This window comes from Callionymus lyra, chromosome 2, assembly GCF_982586985.1.
Source record: "Callionymus lyra chromosome 2, fCalLyr1.hap1.1, whole genome shotgun sequence".
In the NCBI taxonomy this organism is placed as follows: Eukaryota; Metazoa; Chordata; class Actinopteri; order Syngnathiformes; family Callionymidae; genus Callionymus; species Callionymus lyra.
In genome coordinates this window covers 30,028,532-30,048,998 of record NC_141819.1, presented here as the reverse complement: position 1 = coordinate 30,048,998, position 20,467 = coordinate 30,028,532, and the positions used below count along the sequence as shown (strand labels likewise).

The 20,467-nt window shown below is 39.1% G+C and overlaps 3 protein-coding genes across 5 annotated transcripts in view; 1 reads left to right on the top strand and 2 right to left on the bottom strand.

Moving 5' to 3' along the window:
- Positions 1 to 4,072, bottom strand: part of ddr2a (discoidin domain receptor tyrosine kinase 2a) — a 29,198-nt gene extending 25,126 nt beyond the window's left edge. For both annotated transcript variants that reach the window (XM_087784573.1, XM_087784574.1), the window contains exon 1: positions 3,822 to 4,072. The gene's annotated coding sequence lies outside the window, so the exon portion shown is untranslated. The remainder of the gene's footprint in view (positions 1 to 3,821) is intronic.
- Positions 4,073 to 5,280: 1,208 nt separating this feature from the next.
- Positions 5,281 to 14,898, bottom strand: uap1 (UDP-N-acetylglucosamine pyrophosphorylase 1). Of its 2 annotated transcripts, XM_087784571.1 has the most exons (11): positions 14,796 to 14,898; positions 13,445 to 13,744; positions 11,948 to 12,152; positions 11,425 to 11,600; positions 10,448 to 10,620; positions 9,120 to 9,313; positions 8,912 to 9,052; positions 7,185 to 7,373; positions 7,061 to 7,093; positions 6,427 to 6,493; positions 5,281 to 5,655 (listed from the first exon to the last, which is right to left on the bottom strand). In XM_087784571.1, exons 2-11 carry the CDS (start codon positions 13,719 to 13,721, stop codon positions 5,563 to 5,565), a joined length of 1,548 nt encoding a protein of 515 aa, XP_087640697.1. In that variant the 5' UTR covers positions 13,722 to 13,744; positions 14,796 to 14,898; the 3' UTR covers positions 5,281 to 5,562. The 2 variants fall into 2 exon arrangements, with proteins under 2 accessions (XP_087640697.1, XP_087640698.1); XM_087784572.1 differs by lacking the exon at positions 7,061 to 7,093 and having other exon boundaries at positions 5,282 to 5,655.
- Positions 14,899 to 16,109: 1,211 nt separating this feature from the next.
- On the top strand, positions 16,110 to 20,438 carry ubxn6 (UBX domain protein 6). Its single transcript, XM_087784569.1, has 11 exons — positions 16,110 to 16,268; positions 16,576 to 16,733; positions 17,666 to 17,730; positions 17,820 to 17,948; positions 18,008 to 18,105; positions 18,181 to 18,256; positions 18,355 to 18,439; positions 18,503 to 18,722; positions 19,106 to 19,236; positions 19,318 to 19,466; positions 19,554 to 20,438. Exons 1-11 carry the CDS (start codon positions 16,183 to 16,185, stop codon positions 19,677 to 19,679), a joined length of 1,323 nt encoding a protein of 440 aa, XP_087640695.1. The 5' UTR covers positions 16,110 to 16,182; the 3' UTR covers positions 19,680 to 20,438.
- The last annotated feature ends 29 nt before the right edge of the window (positions 20,439 to 20,467 follow it).

Genomic DNA, 20,467 nt, shown 5'->3' with positions numbered 1-20,467 from the left:
AACAACAGCTTCGGCCAAAAAGCTCTTATTTTCCTCTGTTAAAGTAAAAGCAGCAGCGCTGCTTCTAAATCAAGTCACTCACTACTCATTTCAGCTCCCAGACTAAAAACCAAATGGACGACGCGTCACGCTACAGAAAGTAATGGACGTTAAACCCTCCAAATTAGCCGAAGACCTCCTGAGACAGATGTCTGATGCGTCAGCAACAACAAGTCAAACTATCATTAGTCCACATGGGCAGCTAGAATTCTCTCCTGAGGTTGTTTTGAAGCCCAAACGAGGCTTCAGATCTTCCTGGCAGCCTACAATTACACCGAGACACACGGAACTGACGACAGAGGCCGTAAACAGCGGACACACAATAAAAACACGACTTAAAGACAGCACGGATGAAATGAGAAGCTTTTGGGGAAATCAGCAGAAATGTTTGTGGATGTGTTGAATCAGCTTCTTTTCTTTTTGGTTTTACCGCAAATACTTGATTGAATACATGAAAGAACAATGTGTCATCTTAGAGGCTAAATGACACATATTTGAGGTTTCTTCCATAAGAAAACATTTGTTTATTAATGATAATATACTGGGACTGGAAACATATCTTCACCATTAGGTTGAACATATAGCATCTGTTGCATGACTTGTATGTACTTCTGATTCTCTGTGCATTCTTTTTTTTATCTCAGTTAAAATAATATCTCATCACATAAAAGTGTATTGTTGGCGAAAAACTGTGCTATATTTCTTCCAATGTGCATCAAACCTAATAATTTAATACCTCATAAAACAAACGAAAGTAAAGCAACCATTGCTTTCAGCAAAGTAGATGAAAGATAAAGATGAAGATAAAAGTTATTTTTTGTTTCAAACTCACTCGCACAAGGGGCCAAACTCTTTTAGCAATCAAGCTTAAGGGCCAAACCAAATGTTTATTTATCAAACTTTCTATTAGTTTGAAATCTCAATCTATCTTCATGATCTATGTGTTTGTCTTCCATCACTGAACATTCCCATTAAATCCGTCAACGTCAGTTTTACCTTAAAGCCTCTTTATATGCGTCCACAGCCATAATCTTTGTTCATTATCTTATCTTAAACGCTGGCATCTTTATAGCTCACCATATCAACAAACATCTGCCGGACCACATAAAATGACTTGGCAAGCCAGATTTGGCCCCCGCCCTTGAATTTGAAGCAGGTCAAGGGAACTGATGATATCTTGACAAACATCTTTTGTTTTATTTCCTCGCCGCATATTGTGTCTCATGACAGGTGGAACAGTGGAGACGGAGAAAAGACCGAGTGACTTACTCTATAAGAAAATTACATTGAAGAGACAGAAGAGACGAGGAGGTGATGAACGAGTGATGCTTAAGGCGGGGTCAACATTCGAGCATGTGTAGATCTGGACCGCCAAAACTTCTGCACGTTTTCTGGGTCGGCATCTCTTTACATCCTTCTATTTATACCTAGTAATTACAGCACGAGTGCGCGGCGGGTTTTCCCTCAAGCAGCAAAGATCTGAAACATTTCCAATCACACATCTGTCAGGAGTTTGGGAAAAGATAAGCAAAGAGTTGGCGGCCGCTCTATTTGAAGGGTTGAAATTACAGGACTGACTTCTGTGCGAAGACCTGAAATTCATAAGCTAACATGCTAACATGTGACAGTTGTGTCGAGTTTGGATTTAAAGAAAATGTAGGATCTCCGAGTTAAAATGGCCATTGAAATAAGGTTCTGTCAACCATTTCACCATTTCACTCATAAAAGATTAATAGGTTATCAAAAAGCTAAAAATAAAAAAGTAGTTTCACTTCACTTTGTGAATTTGTGTCACTTTTTCGGTCAAAAATACTATGGTTTGACGATAAGCCGAGAAGCTGAAGTGCAACATGGCCCTCGCAAAGAAACGTCAAGTTGACACGGAAACAGAAGATTCAACAAAGAACGGAAATACAAGTATATCTACACAAAACATTTTCTACGCATTTTCCTACGATGTTCTGTCGACAGGGAGTCTACGATGAGGAGACACTTAAATGTAACTTTTTCAATACACAAGTGCTTTATAATATTGTGTTTCTGTTTTTATTCTGTTTACATTCAACAGGAAATAGTAGTGGAGCGATTGATCGTTTTAGTTGAATCAACCCGAACCCATATATCAGCGACATCTACTGACCACTCTAGTCCTTACTTACAATTTTAGGTTACAAAATATATTACATGTCTTCCCTACTTTTCAGGGGTTCTTCCGCTACCTGACTTGGTCTTGTCTGGTTCTCTTAAGGTTTCTGCCCTCAGTAGTAGTAGTAGAAAAAATGGTGTATCTGCTAGTTTATAGTTTAACAAATTAAATAATAATAATACATTTTATTAATAAGGCCTTTCTTAGCACTTAATGTCACAGTACAGACAGAAAAAAGCAACAATAGAAAACAACTGTCAGACAGAATTTAAAATATATAATGAGTCAAATTGTGTTGCTTAACACTTCCTTTATTACCACAGTCCAGGAGATAAGGTGATAGTCATTTTATATTTTTGTCTGTTAGCAGAAATAACTCAAAAACGGATCAAAGAAAACCTGCACAAAGCCGGACCTCTCAACACTCTCTCACCGTATGTTTTCTCTCACGATCTTGAACCCTCGCACTGCAATCAACCACTTCACTTCTTCATCCTGGTGCTTCGGCGACGGCTCCTAACACAGGGTTTCAAATATCGCTGTGCGACCTTGACGTGCCTCATGTGCCTCAGACTCACGGCTTCGTGCATCAACGGGTTTCTGACATTGTTGCCGTTCAATGTCGTCTGGTGGAGGAACAGATCGTCGACTACACAAGACATTTAAATCTCAGCTTAAAAGTACTTCTCCTTGTGTCCACCGGGGACAGAATACAGGTACATGATCCGTGGATGATCTCATGATACATGCTGGGAAAGGTGTAGCCCACTGACCCCTGACCTTCCTTGACCTTCCATGACCTCGTCGAGTCATTGAAAGTAAAGATGTGCTGAGCGTCACCAGTGCTACCGGCTGAAAAGACGCCTCTGTGCTGAAAACTATCACCCACATATCACTGCAGGACACCTGCATGCCACCCATGTAACACTCACATAATACACACATCACAAACACACACAGGAGCGCGACAACACAACACTGGAGCTGCTCGGAAATTCAGTATAACAAAAGCCTTTGTCAGAGTGTGCCAGCTAGTAGTCAACCTCTGCTTGTTTCGACCACAACTTGATGTTCTCCAGCCAGAGTCTCCTGTAAAGAAAACCCTCCAAAATAAGGAGATCAGGCTTAAATAGTAATAAAGAGACTTGAGGACTGAGCTCTGAACCACCTCTTAATATTCTGCCTTATCTTACCCTATTCCAATGTTATTTATCTGCTTGTGTTCTGATGTGACCTGGTTGAATCTGGGTTGAAGAGTGATTTTAAAGTTTCAAACACGCTCCAATGCCCAAGAATTAAAGAATGAATGACGACATTCCAACTTTAGCTTGATCTTACCACAGTCATTTCCTATGACAAAGCTCACCACTCATACCCACAATGCACTGCACTGGTTTAAGCTCTAATTAAAAACTATAAAAATGATTTTTTTTAAAAACCACAAGTAGTCATGTATTTTTGCATTAAACAACATTAAACTTCTGATTGATTTTGGGGAAACTAAACATAGATGTTCTGACTGTGCAAAGTTTGAGTTGTAGCAACAGTGTGTTGTTAAAAAAGCAGAAAAAGATTTGATGATTCAAATTTAAATCAACCTCCAGGAAGCTCAAGAACAAAAATGAAATCTTCTTACCTGAGATTCTTTTTTCCATTCACACCATTTGTTCGTAGGCTTTTTAAAAATAATTATTTCCCTTTCCAGTCCAGTTCTTCTCCGCCTGCGTCCGTCAGCCTCCTCCACCAGGACTCTGTGGGCTGATGTGAGACGCCGCTTCACATAGAGGAAAAAAAAAAAGAGAGGGAGAAAACAGAGTAAGAGGGGATGAAAAAAAAAAATCCCTCACATTCTGTGGATTCTTGGAAGCGTGCCAGAATTCCACACATACGGTTTCAATTAAGGTTTGAATTGGAACAGAGAGTTTTGAAAAGAGTCTTTCTTTTGACATGTCACCACTGAAGACAGTGATGTCAACATATCTTTAACACCTTTAATATGTTCAACAGTCTTGTCCTGCAAGACTTGACGGACAAACTCAGTGACTCCGGACTGGTTTGGGGGTCAAGTGTCATAAAGAGGTCTTCTTCTGTCGTCATGACTGCTTCCACTCCGGACATCTGAGGGACAGATTATCACGGAGAGGTGAAAACATCTGGGATTTTTCATAAAGAGTTTCAACCTGATGCAGAAGTGACTCACGTATCAGAACTTTCACAGAAGTCGGCGAGTCAGCCACGGTTTTCAGAATGGAGGCAGCAGGTTTGAATGCCTCTAAAACAAAAACCATGTGCTGGAAACTCTGACTTTAGGAGAACAACACGAAATATAACTTGTGTTGAGAAGAATAGTTTAACTTTGCTTTGACATGCCTTCACTTTAGTGCTTTTCACATACTATCAAGTGTACATCCATCATTTTGCTTCTTCTTTCTTTCCTGTCGTGCAGGAAGTGGTCAAGTAAAGAGGTCCAAATGTCAGTTTCACTATAGTTACTGATCTACTCTGAGGTGCAGGTAGATGAAGCACCACAACACATCTCTATTTCCAGGAAGCTAACTCTCTTGTTTTATATACACCTCCTGCACATGCAGTATGTGGAAACGGAGGTTTCAGTGTTGCAATTACACGGTTTGGCCAGAGACAGTAACAAGTAATGCGTTTTTTGTCTATACAGTTTCATTTGGAACATTTTCACTGATTTGCTGAGGTATATTTTACGGAGACATTAAAAAAAAAGAAATGTATTGTAACAGTTTATTTTCGTGTCTTAACAAGAAGGAGCTGTCTCGCCTGCAGATTGGATCCATATCGTCACTTTAAAGCACAGATTAGCAGCAATTAAAAAAATCAAATTAGTATTTCGTTGCCAAGAATTACAGTATATTTTACTTTTCCATGTACGGGGCCCAGTAGTGTTTCCAAGCTAAATAACAGTTGGATTAAAAGAGTTGGATATAACGAAGAAACACACAAATGCTAAAAAGAAAGAAGCTTTGGTCAGTGTTTTTTTCATTTTTTTTAATAAACATATCATTGTTTTTGCATAAACTTTACTCGCCTTCATTGATTATGATTCATGACCCCCCCCCCCCCCCCCCCACACCCTAAATAAAACTTCTCGTACCATGTTTCATGATTCTATTGTACTTCTGATCACTGAGTGGAATTAAATAAGTAAACTGATCTGTTGGTCCTCAACATGTGGATGATTAACAGTGTATAAAAATAAGATATGCAAAATAAATAGCTGCACCACTAGACGTCACCGTCACTTCATCACCACCACCCCCTTCATGAGGACGCTTTCATCATCACTATTGCACTGAGATGACTTGGTGGCTCGGGTTTGTCTTTGGGTTGTCGCTCTTCTCCCTCCTCTACAGGCCGTTCTTCACCAGCTCGTGGACTCCGCTTTCGTCGATCATCAGCGTCGCCTGAAACTCTTTTCCCCTCACCAGCTCCTCCAGCCCCTTTCAACGACAGCAACAAGTCATGGTCTAAAAACAGCTTCAAAAACAGCTTCAAAATTCAACATTTGGATCATAAGGGGAGCTACAAAAAGATGAATTAGCAAATGATGAACTATCAGAAGTGACAGCATTCATACAAGAACAAAAGGTTAAAGTAACATAGAACACCAATCATGGATTCAGGAGAAACTGATCACTGAACATCGACAATTAGCATCAAAAATGATTACATGACACACACAATGGTCACATTATATCAATTACGCTTATCTTCAAAAAATTATAAGATGAAAGACACTATGAGCAAATGAATAAGTCTGTATTCAGTGACATCATTAAAGATACAAATAACAAAGTGTGTTAATTAAATATCCTGTTAATTAAAATAGAAAATTGATTATTCTTTTTGCTCCTTTTCAACTTATAAAACCATGTTGTATGTCATAGTTGAAAATATTCTATGACTGTTAAATGTATGAAAGACATTCATTGTGTGTTAAAAAACTGTATAAAATTACACATTTAGTGTAAACAAATGTGAGTAACAAGATTAAGTAAGTAAGTAATATTTGTAGAGCGCTTTTCTATACCAGGGTCACAAAGCGTTTAAACAGTAAAAACAGAGGGGATAATAATAATAATAGGGATAATAATAATAATGATTATTATTATTATTATTATGAGTATAAAAATGGTCATAATAGTTACAATTATCATGATTTTATCATAAAATAACTTTGTGAAAGGGCCTGGAAAACAGAGATGGTTTACCTCGCCACAGTACGACACCAGGGGTGAGATCTCACATTTGATGGGCAGGTCTGTTCCGTCCTTCAGGCTGATGATGGGGAGAAGAAGAAGAGAACAAAAGTAAGTTATTGTCTCCTTGAGCAAGACGAAGCTGCTCACAGCTGTCGTTGGACTTCTGGTGGAAGTGAAAGGTTTCAAGAAGTGTCCTCATTCCCAAAACCTACTTCAAACCACCGACCAACTTCCTTTAAAAAAAAGCAGATGAATAGCGTATGTGTCAGAGCGTGACATCGCCATGATCAAGTTTGCTTCTTCAACGACAACAAGCGTTCTTAGTGAGCTGTGAGTGTTATTTAGCCACGTTCATGTCCGATCGAGCTACTCTGCACACAAACAGCAGCAGCTTTTGAATCTGCCAGAAAGTTGAGCACCATCACCCAGCATGCCGTTTGGTGAATTAGTAGCAACAGTCTAGGTAGAGGAAAGACTAGTACTATCATTCCATCGTCACTTGCAGCAGCCTGTGTAAAGTGACAGGAAACTCTCCCACTAAGTAGCAGCAAGGAGGGAACCCTCAGAGTAGCAGTCGTGCTGAGAGTTAACGCATCACAGCGAGTGTGAGAGGAGGCCCCGTCACCATGCACTGCATAATTACTTTCTGTTGACATCTGGGACAGCGGCTCCGTTACTGGAAACATTCGACAGAGACAGTGAGGCCGGGACACGAACGTCTGGTGACGAGGGTGAGAAGCCAGGTGTCAGCGGGGCTCCGTGCTCACCTGGGAATGGCGGGAACGCGACAGCCGTTCTCGTCGATGAAGTGGCCGCCGGCAGTGAGCACCCAGCGGTGGTGAAGGGACATCAGGGCGTGTTTGGCGGTGGTGGGCGTGTCTTTCCCGTCCTGCCGGTCGGCGTTCTTGAGCGGGGAGAACTCGTCTTCCCTCAGCACCTCGAACACTACGAACGTCCTGTCGAAGACAAAGCCTTCAATCAAATTATTTGTAACTACCACTCAAAGAGTGCATACCTCTGCCAAGGGGTCAAGTCCACACTTATGGACACAGCATATAAATAAGTAATATTGAACCTGCTACTGACCACTAGTGGTGGGCATTTAAACTGCATAACGATACAGGAACTGTTCTGAGGGACCGTCAGGGTGGAGAATATATATATATATATATATATATAATATATTTAATTTTATCATTTTTTCTTTTCTTTTCTTTTCACACAGACATCAAATATGAGATTATATGAGAATTTGTAGAACATGAATCCTATTGAAATATTGAAGTTTATACACACATTATCCCAAAGAAAATACATAAGAAAAATAATAAAATATAATACATTAATACAAATAGCTACACACTGAAAAGAAAACAGCAGTAGAATATATACAAGTAAGTGAAAACCTTCCAAAATCCAGAAATAGAACAAAAATAATCATTTTTTCCTTGATCTATTACTAGCAACTAAAAAGTTAAGTTTCATTAAAATACTCTCAAATGGTTTTTACGAACAGATATATAACGTGGAAGAAGTAAATCAATATAGAAATACAATACAGTTATATAAAAATAGAAATTAAATGTCTGAAACAGACCAACATTAGAAAGTTCTCTGAATAAATACTTGGTAGTATTGACATAACATTATGTTTAATATTTATTTTATTTATTTAAAAGGACAATGTGAAGTTAAATATATCCATTTAATTTCGACATGAACACTTGTTTTATTACATGGAGTCTCATCAATGCAACTATAACCTGATGACACATTAAGAACCGACTTTAACTCAATCAATTTGAACCAGATTAATAATATTTAACATGTTTGATCAGTGGTCGGACAGATGGTCGCACAAAGAGAGGAAAATGAAGAGGCAGCTCAGAAAGTCCAAGGCTTTGGCAAACGTCACCAGACAGTCTTGAAGCGGAGGAGTGAGCGAGGCTGGTGAGGAGGGGCTGCGACTGGAAAAAGCCGTTGGTTTGTGTATGTTAGGAAAGATCAAGGACCATTCAAACCACAGGCTTGGGGGTTTGCCTGAGCTCAAGCCGGCCAGAGCCAGTGGTGGCACAGCTTGAAAATGAACTTGTATACTCGAGGAGAATACACACATATAGAATACATACGTCAAAATAACTTTATTTCTATTGTTTTTCAAAACAATCTGCACCTCAAACATTAGAAATAACCTGAAAAAATATGATACATTTAATGGGGATTTAACAACTTAACTGTGATGAATTAATTATATTAAATATACCTTCATCAACTATGTATATATAAATATAAATATACGTATACATTTGTGCCTACTATTATCTTTTTTACTTTTTCATAAAAATGTTGCTTTGGTTTGGTTTATTTTGGTGTTCGTCTATGTCTTTGTTATCCTTGAAACAAACTAAAAATATGTTCCAATAATAACAGAAATGAACATCAATCAGACAGAATGTCAATCAGTTGACGCCACATGAAGAATTCATTCACTCACTTGGCAAACTGGAAGATGTCAAAGACAAACTTTTCCATCTTGATTCCATTGGGTTTGTCGGGCGAGATGACATTTCCCTGCGTGTCCACGTATGGAATCTTCTTCTGAGCCACGTGGTGCTGAAGCTTCGGCTCGTACTTCCTAAACAGACCCAAAGTCAAGACTGTGGACTTTTAGGGGGAAAAGAAAAAACACTATTGAAACTCACTCCACGACATCTTTGAGGAAGGAGAAGCTGAAGAAGTGATTGGCCACGTTCCCGGCGTTGAACATCAGTCGCCCGTCCGCGCTGCGCTTCTGCGCCGTTGCCAGGGTGATCTCGCTGTACTCCACCACCTGATAGCGACCATCCACCTGACAGACGACACCCACCGCCTCTGTGGGGTTGGTCTTCTCCACCACCTGGATGTACCAGCACAACATGACTAACACCACCCTCTCTTCACTGCTACATACGTTCATGGTGTCAGACGCAGGATTACCTGCTGATCGGAAACAGAAAGCTGACACACTTTTTTAAAATGTGGATCTGATGAAGCTTTTTGAGTGGAGTTAGGGATGATAACCAGGAATTTGATCTTGAAGTTAAAGAAACTTTGTCGCCAACTTGCTCTCTGTAGTTCTGCTTAGAGGTTAGTAAGGGGGTTGGGGCTTATAATTGAGGGTTAGAGGGTGGGATCTGGTCTAATGTGTTCCTTCCGTCTCCACCACACAACTCTCCCAGCAGTCGCTCTGGAGTTAGTTGTGGATGGAAAATAAATGATGACATTTGTTTTATTGTGATATTATTTCAAGTCTGACATCATGAAGTTGATCATATTTCCCTCATAACTATTAGTAAAACCGGTTTAACTGTGAAGTTATTTCGTAATTGTAATCACTGTCTTTAACTATGCAAGAAAACCTGTTGAGCCTGAACACTACTTTAATGATCAAACAATCTATTTTTCCTTTAGTACTTTTCCAGTTCAACCAGATGAACAGAAAGATTAATGACTAAATGTGTTCATAAAAAATAAAACATCTACTCATGAACTTTCTTCTCATTCCAGGACTTGCTGACGTCATTTTAAAGGTACAGAGGGGTAAAATAAAATGGTACGCCGTCTCCACCTAGTGGTGAATTTCAGAACAAGAAGCTAGTTGTGGACGACCGGTAGAACGATCATTTAAATAAAAATAACAGATTTTGTAAGAAAGTAAATTTTGTAGTAAAGACAATTTACAATGTATACTATGTACGTGTAGTTATCCCACGTTTTATAATAACATATGATTAGTTTCTTAAGACAAATCCTTCTGAAACTTGAAGAATCTACACTAATAATAATTCACTGTAACACTGTTCCTGTGGACTTAGGAGGAATCAATGGTATTGTTGGAACAACCTTTTTAGTTATTTTTTTTCCCAGTAGAAATTAACTATTAGATAGATAAAACATGAAACCATTTGAATGAACTGGTAACACAAGCTCCGGTGTAAAGTTCTTCAGTGTCAACAGACTGGTAATAATAATAGGAGAGTCGGGCACAAACCTTTGCTCCACAGTCGGCTCCCTTCAGCACACAGAAGCCGATAAAGGAGGGGTCGGCCACTTTGACCAGAATGTTGTCCACACAGTACACATGGATGAACTCAATCCCTCTTTGCTGCATGTCCTCCATGATGCGCTGACACCCAAGTGCTCTGTAGAGTCCACCGTTTCCATCTAAATTAATGAAGGAAAAGACCTTAGACCTAGTTCTCCACAGCAGGGATGTCAAACTCAATCAGACAAGTGTTCAAAAATATTCGGCACTCATGGCCACGGGCCAAACAAAGTTTATATTAACTCAACTCTCTCTAACCAGGATTATGAAATGCTTTAACTTTAACAACTTATTGGAAGTCTCTTAAAGTTTCCTCTTCGAGATCCACTATCTTTTTTCTTATCTTAATCACTCATATCTTTATAGTTCACTAGGGTTGTGAGAAAATATTGATACATTTATATATCGCAATGTTTTTTCTCCCATGATACTGTATCAATATGCAGCAGCACTGTAATGATTTTTCCCCCCCAAGATGGCAGCACTAATTACGTTCTCCACAACTAAAAGAACAATAACCGCAAGATCCCGGCGATGACTGAGGACGAGAGGATACAGTCGAATCCAGTAGTTGACGTTTTAGTTTCAAAGCAAATTTTAAAAGTTACGACTTTGTCAAGAGTCATGTGGTGTTAAAGCCAGAGTCAGGTACTCTGACAATACTACAAATTAATGCTTTTTCCTACAGTATTTCAATATATCTGCAGTGTGTAAATAGTTTAACTGTTTTATTTAGGTTTATTGTTAACACAACACAAAAAAACACCATACCAACATGAGTATCTACTTTGATTTAGAGCTGACCATCAGACGGGCTGAACAAAAAAAACTGATGTGGCCTCCAGGCCTTGAGGTTCACACATGTGCAGTAGAAATCAATCCAACAAGTTAAATACAGAAATATCTATTGTGAGTTCACTAACCAGGAGCCATGGAAAGTTTGCATTTGCTCTCCAGGATGATCTTTCCACTGTAGTCCATGGCGGGCAGCATTCCCTGCTGGAAGAAGATGATGTTCTTCTCATCCAGGCCGAAATACTTATGCTTGGAGAAAAAGGCTTTGGTGGACTCCATAGTTCTGCCACTGGTCATGATGTACCTGGTGTGGAAATAAACATTAACATCTGACAGTAGACACACTTTTTACAATTCTTCCTTCTTTCACTAGGTCACTAGTTAAGATATAAAGTAGCCACGTAGTAGTTATGTATATAAAGTATTATTATTAATTGATATTGATTTTGGACTTCAGGACTTTGAGTTTCTTTTCTTTTATTTTGGTCTATTAAAGCACTTTGAGTTCACTCTACAGGGATCTCTAATCCCCAATTCCAGGAACTTCATTTCCTTACGACCACAATAATATGACGTCATCGAGAATACCTCAAACATGGTTAATAAACAGCTTTTCTCTCCGTGTTCTTCCTGCCCAGACAACGTTCTTACCAGGGAATACAGCATTTAACTTTGTGCTTCTGCTCGGCCAACAGCTGCAGCTTCAGAATGCGCTCAGCTTGAATCTGAAAGAGAGTTTTGTGAGACGGCAGCCCGATGTCGTACATTCCTTTGGGGTAAGAGACCCCCAGTCTGGTCCCCTGACCCCCTGCCAGCAGCAGAACAGCCACTTTATTCTGAGAGATGCAGTCCAGACCTGACGAGACACAGACAAAGTAAAGGTTAACACAAAAACAAACACCATGAATTAATGATTTGCATTCATGTATAGTTTTATCTTGATTCTTGCCACATCTCGGAAATCTAGGTTTACACCATAGTTCACAACAAACTTACACGTTATATCAAGGCATACAGTACACATATTAAAACAGCAATAATAAATACAAATATTACAAATAATAATAATAATAATAATAATTACAAGTAAGTTATAGTGATGACAATGTAAAAATAATTCATGATAAAAATAAAAACAAATGTTACCAAAACACACACTACAGTAGGAAAAAAAAAGGGAGGAGGGAGTTATACCACTAATTCAATTTTTTTTTTTTCTATTATTAAGATAAGATAAAATACACCGTTATTATTTTTGCCCACCAATTCAAACAGTAAAAGCAGCACATAAACATAAATATTATATGTATCACTGATGCATTGACTGGCACAAATATTCTTAAAAACGGTGTATTACTTAGAGAACCTGATCACTGTATTTACTAAATTGCCGAATTCAGTCAATTCTTATCCTATTGTTGGACAATATTAGAATAAAATCCTACTTGGTTTTCAATAATAACTTATCTTTCAATGTTTAGTTTATCCATAATTATTTATTTTGACCTATAGGTTCACATTGATAAAATGCTCTAACAGATCTGGATGAATGAACGATCAGTTTAACAATGACTTTATTAGTTAACAACTTGAACTGTTTGTCTTTCGTTTTTGTCAAGTCGGAACCAAAACACTTAAGACATTAACTGCCAACACCCTGGACACACAGGGGAATAAAAGTAATGAGTGACCTCGTGTAGAGTGTTATAAACTCACTCTCTCTTTGCGTCAGAAGTTAAACAAAAACCAGATGTTCTCCGACGCCCACCTCACTGTCATATCCCCCGAAACCTCCTTCTCACTGAGACCACAACGATGAGGATTGCGTAAATTATAATCAATTCAAGCTGACTTTCTCATGTCGCTGTTTTGTGTTTGGATGTGAGAAGGAAAGGTTTGTGAGCTTGAATCACAGCGTGGAAACAGGGCGTAAACCAGAAAGCATGAATGTTGTAGAACCCTGGGTCGCTGAAGAACTATGACTACCCAAGCAGGCTGTGATTAAGGACTCGTAATTGTCTCCATTATCTCATTTAAGCATTCCTGCATAAATCAGTGTTTTAATGGATCCGTTTCCTTGTATGACGTTAACTGAATCACACAGTTTACTGCGGTTTAATCTCTAGAACATCATCAACCGGACATTACCTGCTTCTTCCCAGCCCTTTAAACTCCCTCGGTCTCGGCTCACACTGCCAAGAACCTCTGCCGGCACCGGCTCCATGCGAGCATCCATCTTCTCTTGCTTATTGCTGCAGGACGTCTTCATTGCCGTTTTGAAGAATCCATTGATCTCCTCAAAGTCCATCACTTTCAGGTCAAGAGTCAGGCCGGCCCGCTCCTCCAGGCTCAGTTCATCCCAGAACTGGAGGAGATGATCTTGTCCGGCCTCGGACAACAACTGGAGAAGATTGTTGTTCTCCATGATGAATGAGGATGGATATGAACCTGAACGATGCAACAAGAAAAACAAAAAGAATACGTTTTTATGCATTTGAAAAAGAAACGCCAGATTTAATAAAGCATAGAGAGGATTGAGAAGATTTTGTTTGAGAAATTCAATGCGAAAAGGATCATTTTAAAACATGGAGGTTTCTGGCTTTATGGTCAAATTTAAACAAAAGTAAGACGATAATAACCAAGAAGTTTAGTTAATTTGTAGTTTTTTTTTTTAATCCATTGATGAGATTTCTTTAAAAAAATTGAAACAGGTTAATGTTTTGTAAGTAACGTGTTGTGGGGGAAAAAAAGAAATACATGTGTCAAAATCTTTACTAAGCGTATAAATAATACATGACAAATATTCCTTCCAACTGCAGTAACATTCAAATGACAATGACATTTGAACACAATGTCTTGAACACTAATCATTTTATAATTGCTTGAATTCATTTTAAGGAAAAACTGGTTTGAAGACATACCAGACATACCAAAAAAATGATGATTTCACTTGAAACAAATAAAAAAGAAAACCAAACAAACACCACCCATAAGGACCAACATCCGTACAGAATAAAGGATGTGAGTGTCAGTGGATGTTTGGATCATACAAAGAAATGTCAGGTTCACTTTCTAAAGCGTTTATTTTTTTTTTTTTTATCACAAGTCATTATATCAAGAACAAATTCATTGTTTACCTTTTAACAACAACTTAAAAAAAAACACTATCTTTGAAAAGTAAACCAATAAACCTGTGAGCTCTAGTATAGTATTTGAGTTACTGTAAGCACTTGTTCATTCATAACAGCCTTTATTTTAACACATTCTACTCGCATGTGTGGATGAACTCGCCGGTAACTTTGTATTAACACATAAATAAACAGTGATAAAACTGTGATAATACTGTCATTACAGTGTAGTTATTTGCTGTAAGTGATTCATTGACAGTCGTTAGCTTCAGTGTTCGTTTGTAGCACGCGCGTCAGGGATGCTAGCAACAGAATCAACCAATTTTTTAAATGTCACGTGAAAAAAGAAAAAGTTAATAGATAAAGCTCACCTCAAAAAAAGAATTCTATTGACTGTGAGGAGCAGCTTCCAGGCGAGGAGAGAAGAGTCTTATCCTGGTTACACGACTCGGAGCCGGACAACCCCACGCCTACGTCACCACTGACGTGGCAGCTATGATGCGTTCAGTGACGCTACGGAAAGTAGAGTGTTCGCCAGAAGATTATTCACAAATATGCTTCAAAATGTTGTTTAAACACAGCATTGAATTATGTACTCAATAATTATGTACACAGTATGTATATCCTATAATCCTATCCATAAAGTATCAGACAAATGTGTATAGTGTTGATAAAGTTGTATGTTTGTAGATATTATTTATATAGAAGAAAATGTTACATTAAGGTAAGGTAAGGTAAAACTTTATTGATCCCTCACAACATGGTAACAACATTGGGGGACTTGGGGCATTGACCTGACAGGTTACAAGTTATATACATAAATAATTCCACATGTCTAAATAGCTTTAAGATAGACAAACAAAATGCTCAACTCAAAATGGTGTTGATTTCTCGGTGGCATTAAAGTTTAATTCTATGAAGAAGATGATTCAACATGATTTAAAACTAAAACAGATTCAATTCAGAGGTAGTCCAGTCACTGAGCTATAGCAAGTCATTATATAACAAGGTGTTTTTAATGCCCTAAAAACTTTGATCAACCTAAAGTCATGTTCTTCTTTTACTGTACTCCAAATACTAATCATTTATGAGGATGATAATGATTTATTCCAAATGGAGGTCGCCGTTGTGTTTGAGCATGGTAAATACATCTAATATCAAATACAAGTAGATTCACTGTATTGTTTTTGTTCTGCTTGCAATTGATCTTGTTTCAAAGGAATTAATATGACACAAAAAAGGTTTCAGGATAGTCAATCCGGAGATTACAGGTTGTACTGTGTTTGCCTTTTGTATATTGGGGATTCAATAATAGAACAGAAACTCAAAAGTAGTTGCCACATATGTACACCGTGTGCCGTTTACACAGTTAATATTCTTATTATCACAGCTTTTTTAGCGAAAGAGTTATCACTTTCTGTTCTATGTGTAATCATTTAATCTTTAACTGTTGCTAAAGTATTCAGGTTTATTATTTTTTCTATCTAGCAGTAGGTGTACGTGGAACAAAGCAATATGGAGGTTGTATCGAGGGTACACCCTTGTACAATCTAACATCTAAGATCTACAGTCAAAAGAACTGAAGACCCAAACACTGATCACTCAGCTCCACCTTGCTGGGGAATAAACTGCACGTCATTCAGCCCACCACTGTGTGGCGCTGTAGGACGAGCGGAGGCGGAAGTAGTGAGGTTTGTTTTGGTTGTCAGACTTCTCTCTGCCCATGTTCGACTGTCACTCGCCTGGGAGCTCGGAGAAATGAAGAAGTTCTTTGAAGACATCAAGAAAGACATTAAATTTAAGTCGGCGGGTCCAGGGAAGAAGCTAACAGCAGAAGAAACAAGGTGCACGACAAACTTTAACTCGCTGACATTAAGGCTAAGCTAAAAGGCTGCTAATCCGATCTGTCTAGTGTAGATTTTAATTCTGCTTATTCTTGTTTCATCTAACTATTGGCAGCACATTCTGCGTTGCTTTTGTCTATAATCTGTGTGTGTAACTGTTGGGAGTAAGATGTGACGAGAACATAATCTCAGGGTGAGATTATATAACAGTAAAGCCTGATCACTCGCTTCTGCTCATGGGTAAAAACAAGGATCATTATTATGGTGGTGATAGTCCTTCTCACACGACTCCCCCCTGACTTCTCAGTGGTCATCCAAATGTCGCTCAGTCCAGTAACAGCGCCAAGAACCACCGACATGTTCCCACCGAAGGAGCCCAGAGAGCGGGAGCCGCAGCTCTGGCACGGATAGGGCAACAGCAGAAACCCAAAGTCCACACCTCCCAAGACGCCATCAGGAATCAGGGTGAGACGAAAAGTGTTTTAGAAATGATTCTTCTCTGTTCCTCGTGAATTTCAATTTATCATCAATTCTGCAGGCTCTCTGGCTAAAAGGGGCTGGGCTATCATTCCCTCAGGGGCCACATTATATACCGTCACTGTTGTGAAGGGCCGTCAAACCAAAAGAGCCGGAATATAGTGGATTAATAGTGTTTTATGCCAAGGAGATTGTTCACCGCCTTTTTGTTTATTATCAAAATTCCTGAATGTGAATGGTGTTTCAAAATATGGAAATTAAGTCAAATCCAGCTCAATATCAGGTCACAATAAGACAGGGGTGTGCAATTATAATTCTACAAGGGCCACATTAAATTCTGTGAATGTTGTTAGGGGCCGTCGAGCAAAAAGAAAGAAGAAAAAAATCCCTAAAAAAAGGACATTCGTCATAAGGCCATGACATTTATTAAGCTAAATAAGCTGCAATTTTTTCTTGTGTATATGAGGTTTTTTTCAAAACATTTCTTTGAAAAAATGTTTTGAGGGATTATTATATACTCGGAAAATTACACACAAAAAGGAAGGAAAAGGTAAATAAGTGTTATGTGAAAATGTAAATTAATAATTAATACAAAATACATTTGTTAATGCATTAGAACCATTTATACATGATCATACTTTGACATTACGAGGGCCGCATAAATACAGTCAAAGGGGCCCCTGGGCCGCACTTTGCCCAGGTCTGCAATAAGATGTTATTTGAAGTCTCTCTTGATGTCTTAGTTTGTTTTGATGTATTTATTAGTATATTTCATTTATTCTGTACTTAATCACTGCCAACCACTGCATACCTGGACAACTGCAAGATCTGCAGATTTTCTGACCCAGAAACCAACACAACTAGTCCCGTCAGCGTTGACAATGATGATATCAGTTTATTTAAATTCATTTTCTGTGCAGTCAAAAAAGAGCTGGAGGCTGAGGCGGCTGCTCTAGCTGAGAAAGACAAGGCAGTTTGTGCGGAGGTAGGCTTGTCTGCTGGACAGTGCATACAGGTTCATGGGGTGTATGTCTTGTATAATATTCTTTTTTTTTTTTTTTTTTTTCATTCCAGGGATCCAAATTACCAGTGAAAGATCCGACCACTCTCTCTGTCTCAGGTGTTTACTTCACCTGCCCACTGACCGGAGCCACCCTGACTAAGAGTGAGAGGGATGTCCACATTAAAGAGGCCATTCTGATGGTACGGATAACGGCGGTTAAAACAAACCTGTTTTCAATTCTGACACTGGTTTTGCTCAGAGGTTTGAAGAGGACTTGGTAGAAGCGTCCGTCATGATGATGCACACGTTTAACAAAGACCGAGAGAAGGTGAAGGCTGCTGTGGACATCATTAGCAAGTAAGATGTGACGTAATCCATGATCGATCGAATATTCTCTACGTTTATTTCTATCTTTTCTTGTGTTGCTGACAGATATGTTGAGAATATATGCAAGAACCCCACTGAAGAGAAGTATAGAAAGCTAAAACTCAGCAACAAAGTGTTTCAGGTGAGAGTTCAACTGTTATAAATATACGAAAAAAAACTTTGATCCATGTTTAAGTGTAATGTAGTGACGACAGATATTAACAACTTGTGATGTTTTAGGAGAAAGTAGCCAGTGTTGACGGCAGCCGAGAGTTTCTGCAGGCTGTTGGATTCATCAGCGTCATGCTTCCTATCGAGGGTCAAGGTATCGTGTACCGTGTATCCATCACTCCCCACGTTTACTCTTGACGTCCATGTGTCACATCAGAGGAAGAAGAGGAGTTCCTGGTCTTGCCGGAGCAGAGTCCTGATTCACTGGAGCTGATTAAGGAGAGAAGAGACCGCCTTCAAAGAGGAGAGCCGGTCAGAGCTCAGCTGGACAGGCAGCCACAGGCATTCAGACCGTCTCAGAATGCCACCAGCTTCGAGCTGCCATCGGAATTCTACAACCTGAGTGCAGAGGAGCTGAAGAGAGAGCAGCAGCAGAAGTAGGAACTATCTTTGGATTGTTTTATTCATTCATTGGCAACGTTTGTGAATTTTTTTTTGTTGTTCTTCTTAAGCATATTCTATAATATAAGCTAATTTCTATAATGAAAGGTTGAATTTGTTTATTTAATAGAGATAAAAAATATTAAAACAAATAAAATGATAAAGAATTTATATACATTTATTATCTCTTCTATATTTACTTGATCGTACTTGAAGCCAATCCTGCGACGCCCAGACAATTACGTGACTTAATCATTTTCAACATCAGTACAATTAATTGGGTAGGCAGTGAATGTATGAGTTTTGGATATAACGTGCTAACGGAGACTAGCCTGGTTGCTGTAGATGCTTCTAATTCGTGGGTTCATTCTTCTGGAAGGAGTGATCTGCTTGAAAAGAATTCAATGCTGCGTACGAAAGCAATGAGGGAGAAGGAGGAGCAGAGGGAGAGAAGGAAATACAACTACTCGCTGCTGCGGATCAGACTTCCTGACGGAAACCTTCTGCAAGGTTAAGCAACATTTTGTTTAATCCTTTTTTATACAACTAGCATAAATCACATATCAAGTATTTTTCTTTATCCAACTATAGGGACCTTTTATGCCTGGGACCGACTTCCTGTGCTGTTTGGATTTGTACGAGAGTCCCTGGTGGACGGCTGGCAGCCCTTCGAGCTCATCGCCCCGGGTGGTCAAAAACTTCAGGAATCGGAAGATGTTGCTTTGGCCGAGTGTAACCTGGTGTGTACATGAAGGGTTTTATGGAAGTCGACACAGACAAAAAGGGTGTTTATGCTAATATTGACTATTGATTGACTCGTCTTGCAGGTTCCTGCGGCTCTTCTTACATTTACCTGGGATGCAGCCGTGCAGGCAGACATTGCGGCAGCAGGAGGAAAGAGTCCAACGCTCCTGAAACCAGAGTTGCTGGAGACGATTAAGACCTTGAGCTGAGCACATGTACATTCTCCGAGACCATCTTGAGGACGACGCGTGTGTTCGTGCTAACTAATCCAGCTGTATGTTAGACCAGACCCCCTAATGTTTGTTGGACTCTTAGGCCCACTGCTGTCATGTAACTCTGTAATCTCCAGGTCCAACCAGATTTGAGAGACACTGTGTCAATGGCGTGATCTTGACTCTGGCCAGATGTGGTCCTGTGACAGTTTGGCTTTCTTTGTAAACCGTGTTAAACTTGCACCCCCTCCAGAGCAGCCGGACTGGAACGGAGCAGCTTCATCTTCTAGTTTTACATGATACAGCCTGCAAGTGAACATGCATGCTAACTTGTTTTCTGCCTGAGCTCAGCTGCCATTTAACATTTTCACTGTTTCCTTTGAAATTAACATTTTCATATGCAAGTCCGTTCAGGCCGAGCCTTCAAGTGTAAGTGACATCACAGATACTGTAGTCTTTTGTAGGTTAAAAGAATTTCAACGCATTTCAAAAGGGTTTGAAGTTGACCCGACTAATAGTTTGTTTGTATCAAACACTCAACCTAAATTGGTTATATTTCAAACATGTTCACGTCATTCTTAACGTCGCACTTTTCAAACTTGTCCAGCCTGTAGTCGGTTTAGACAACAGACTACCTCGGATGACTCCGCATGTCTGGCTGTTGTTCTACAGAGATGAAATGACTCGTTTTCCAGGCTTGATAAAGTTAATTCAGTTCCGTTTGTTTCTGCTTGTAATAAATAGTATTGCACCCATTTTAAGTTTAATCATTGTGTTCCTGTGAA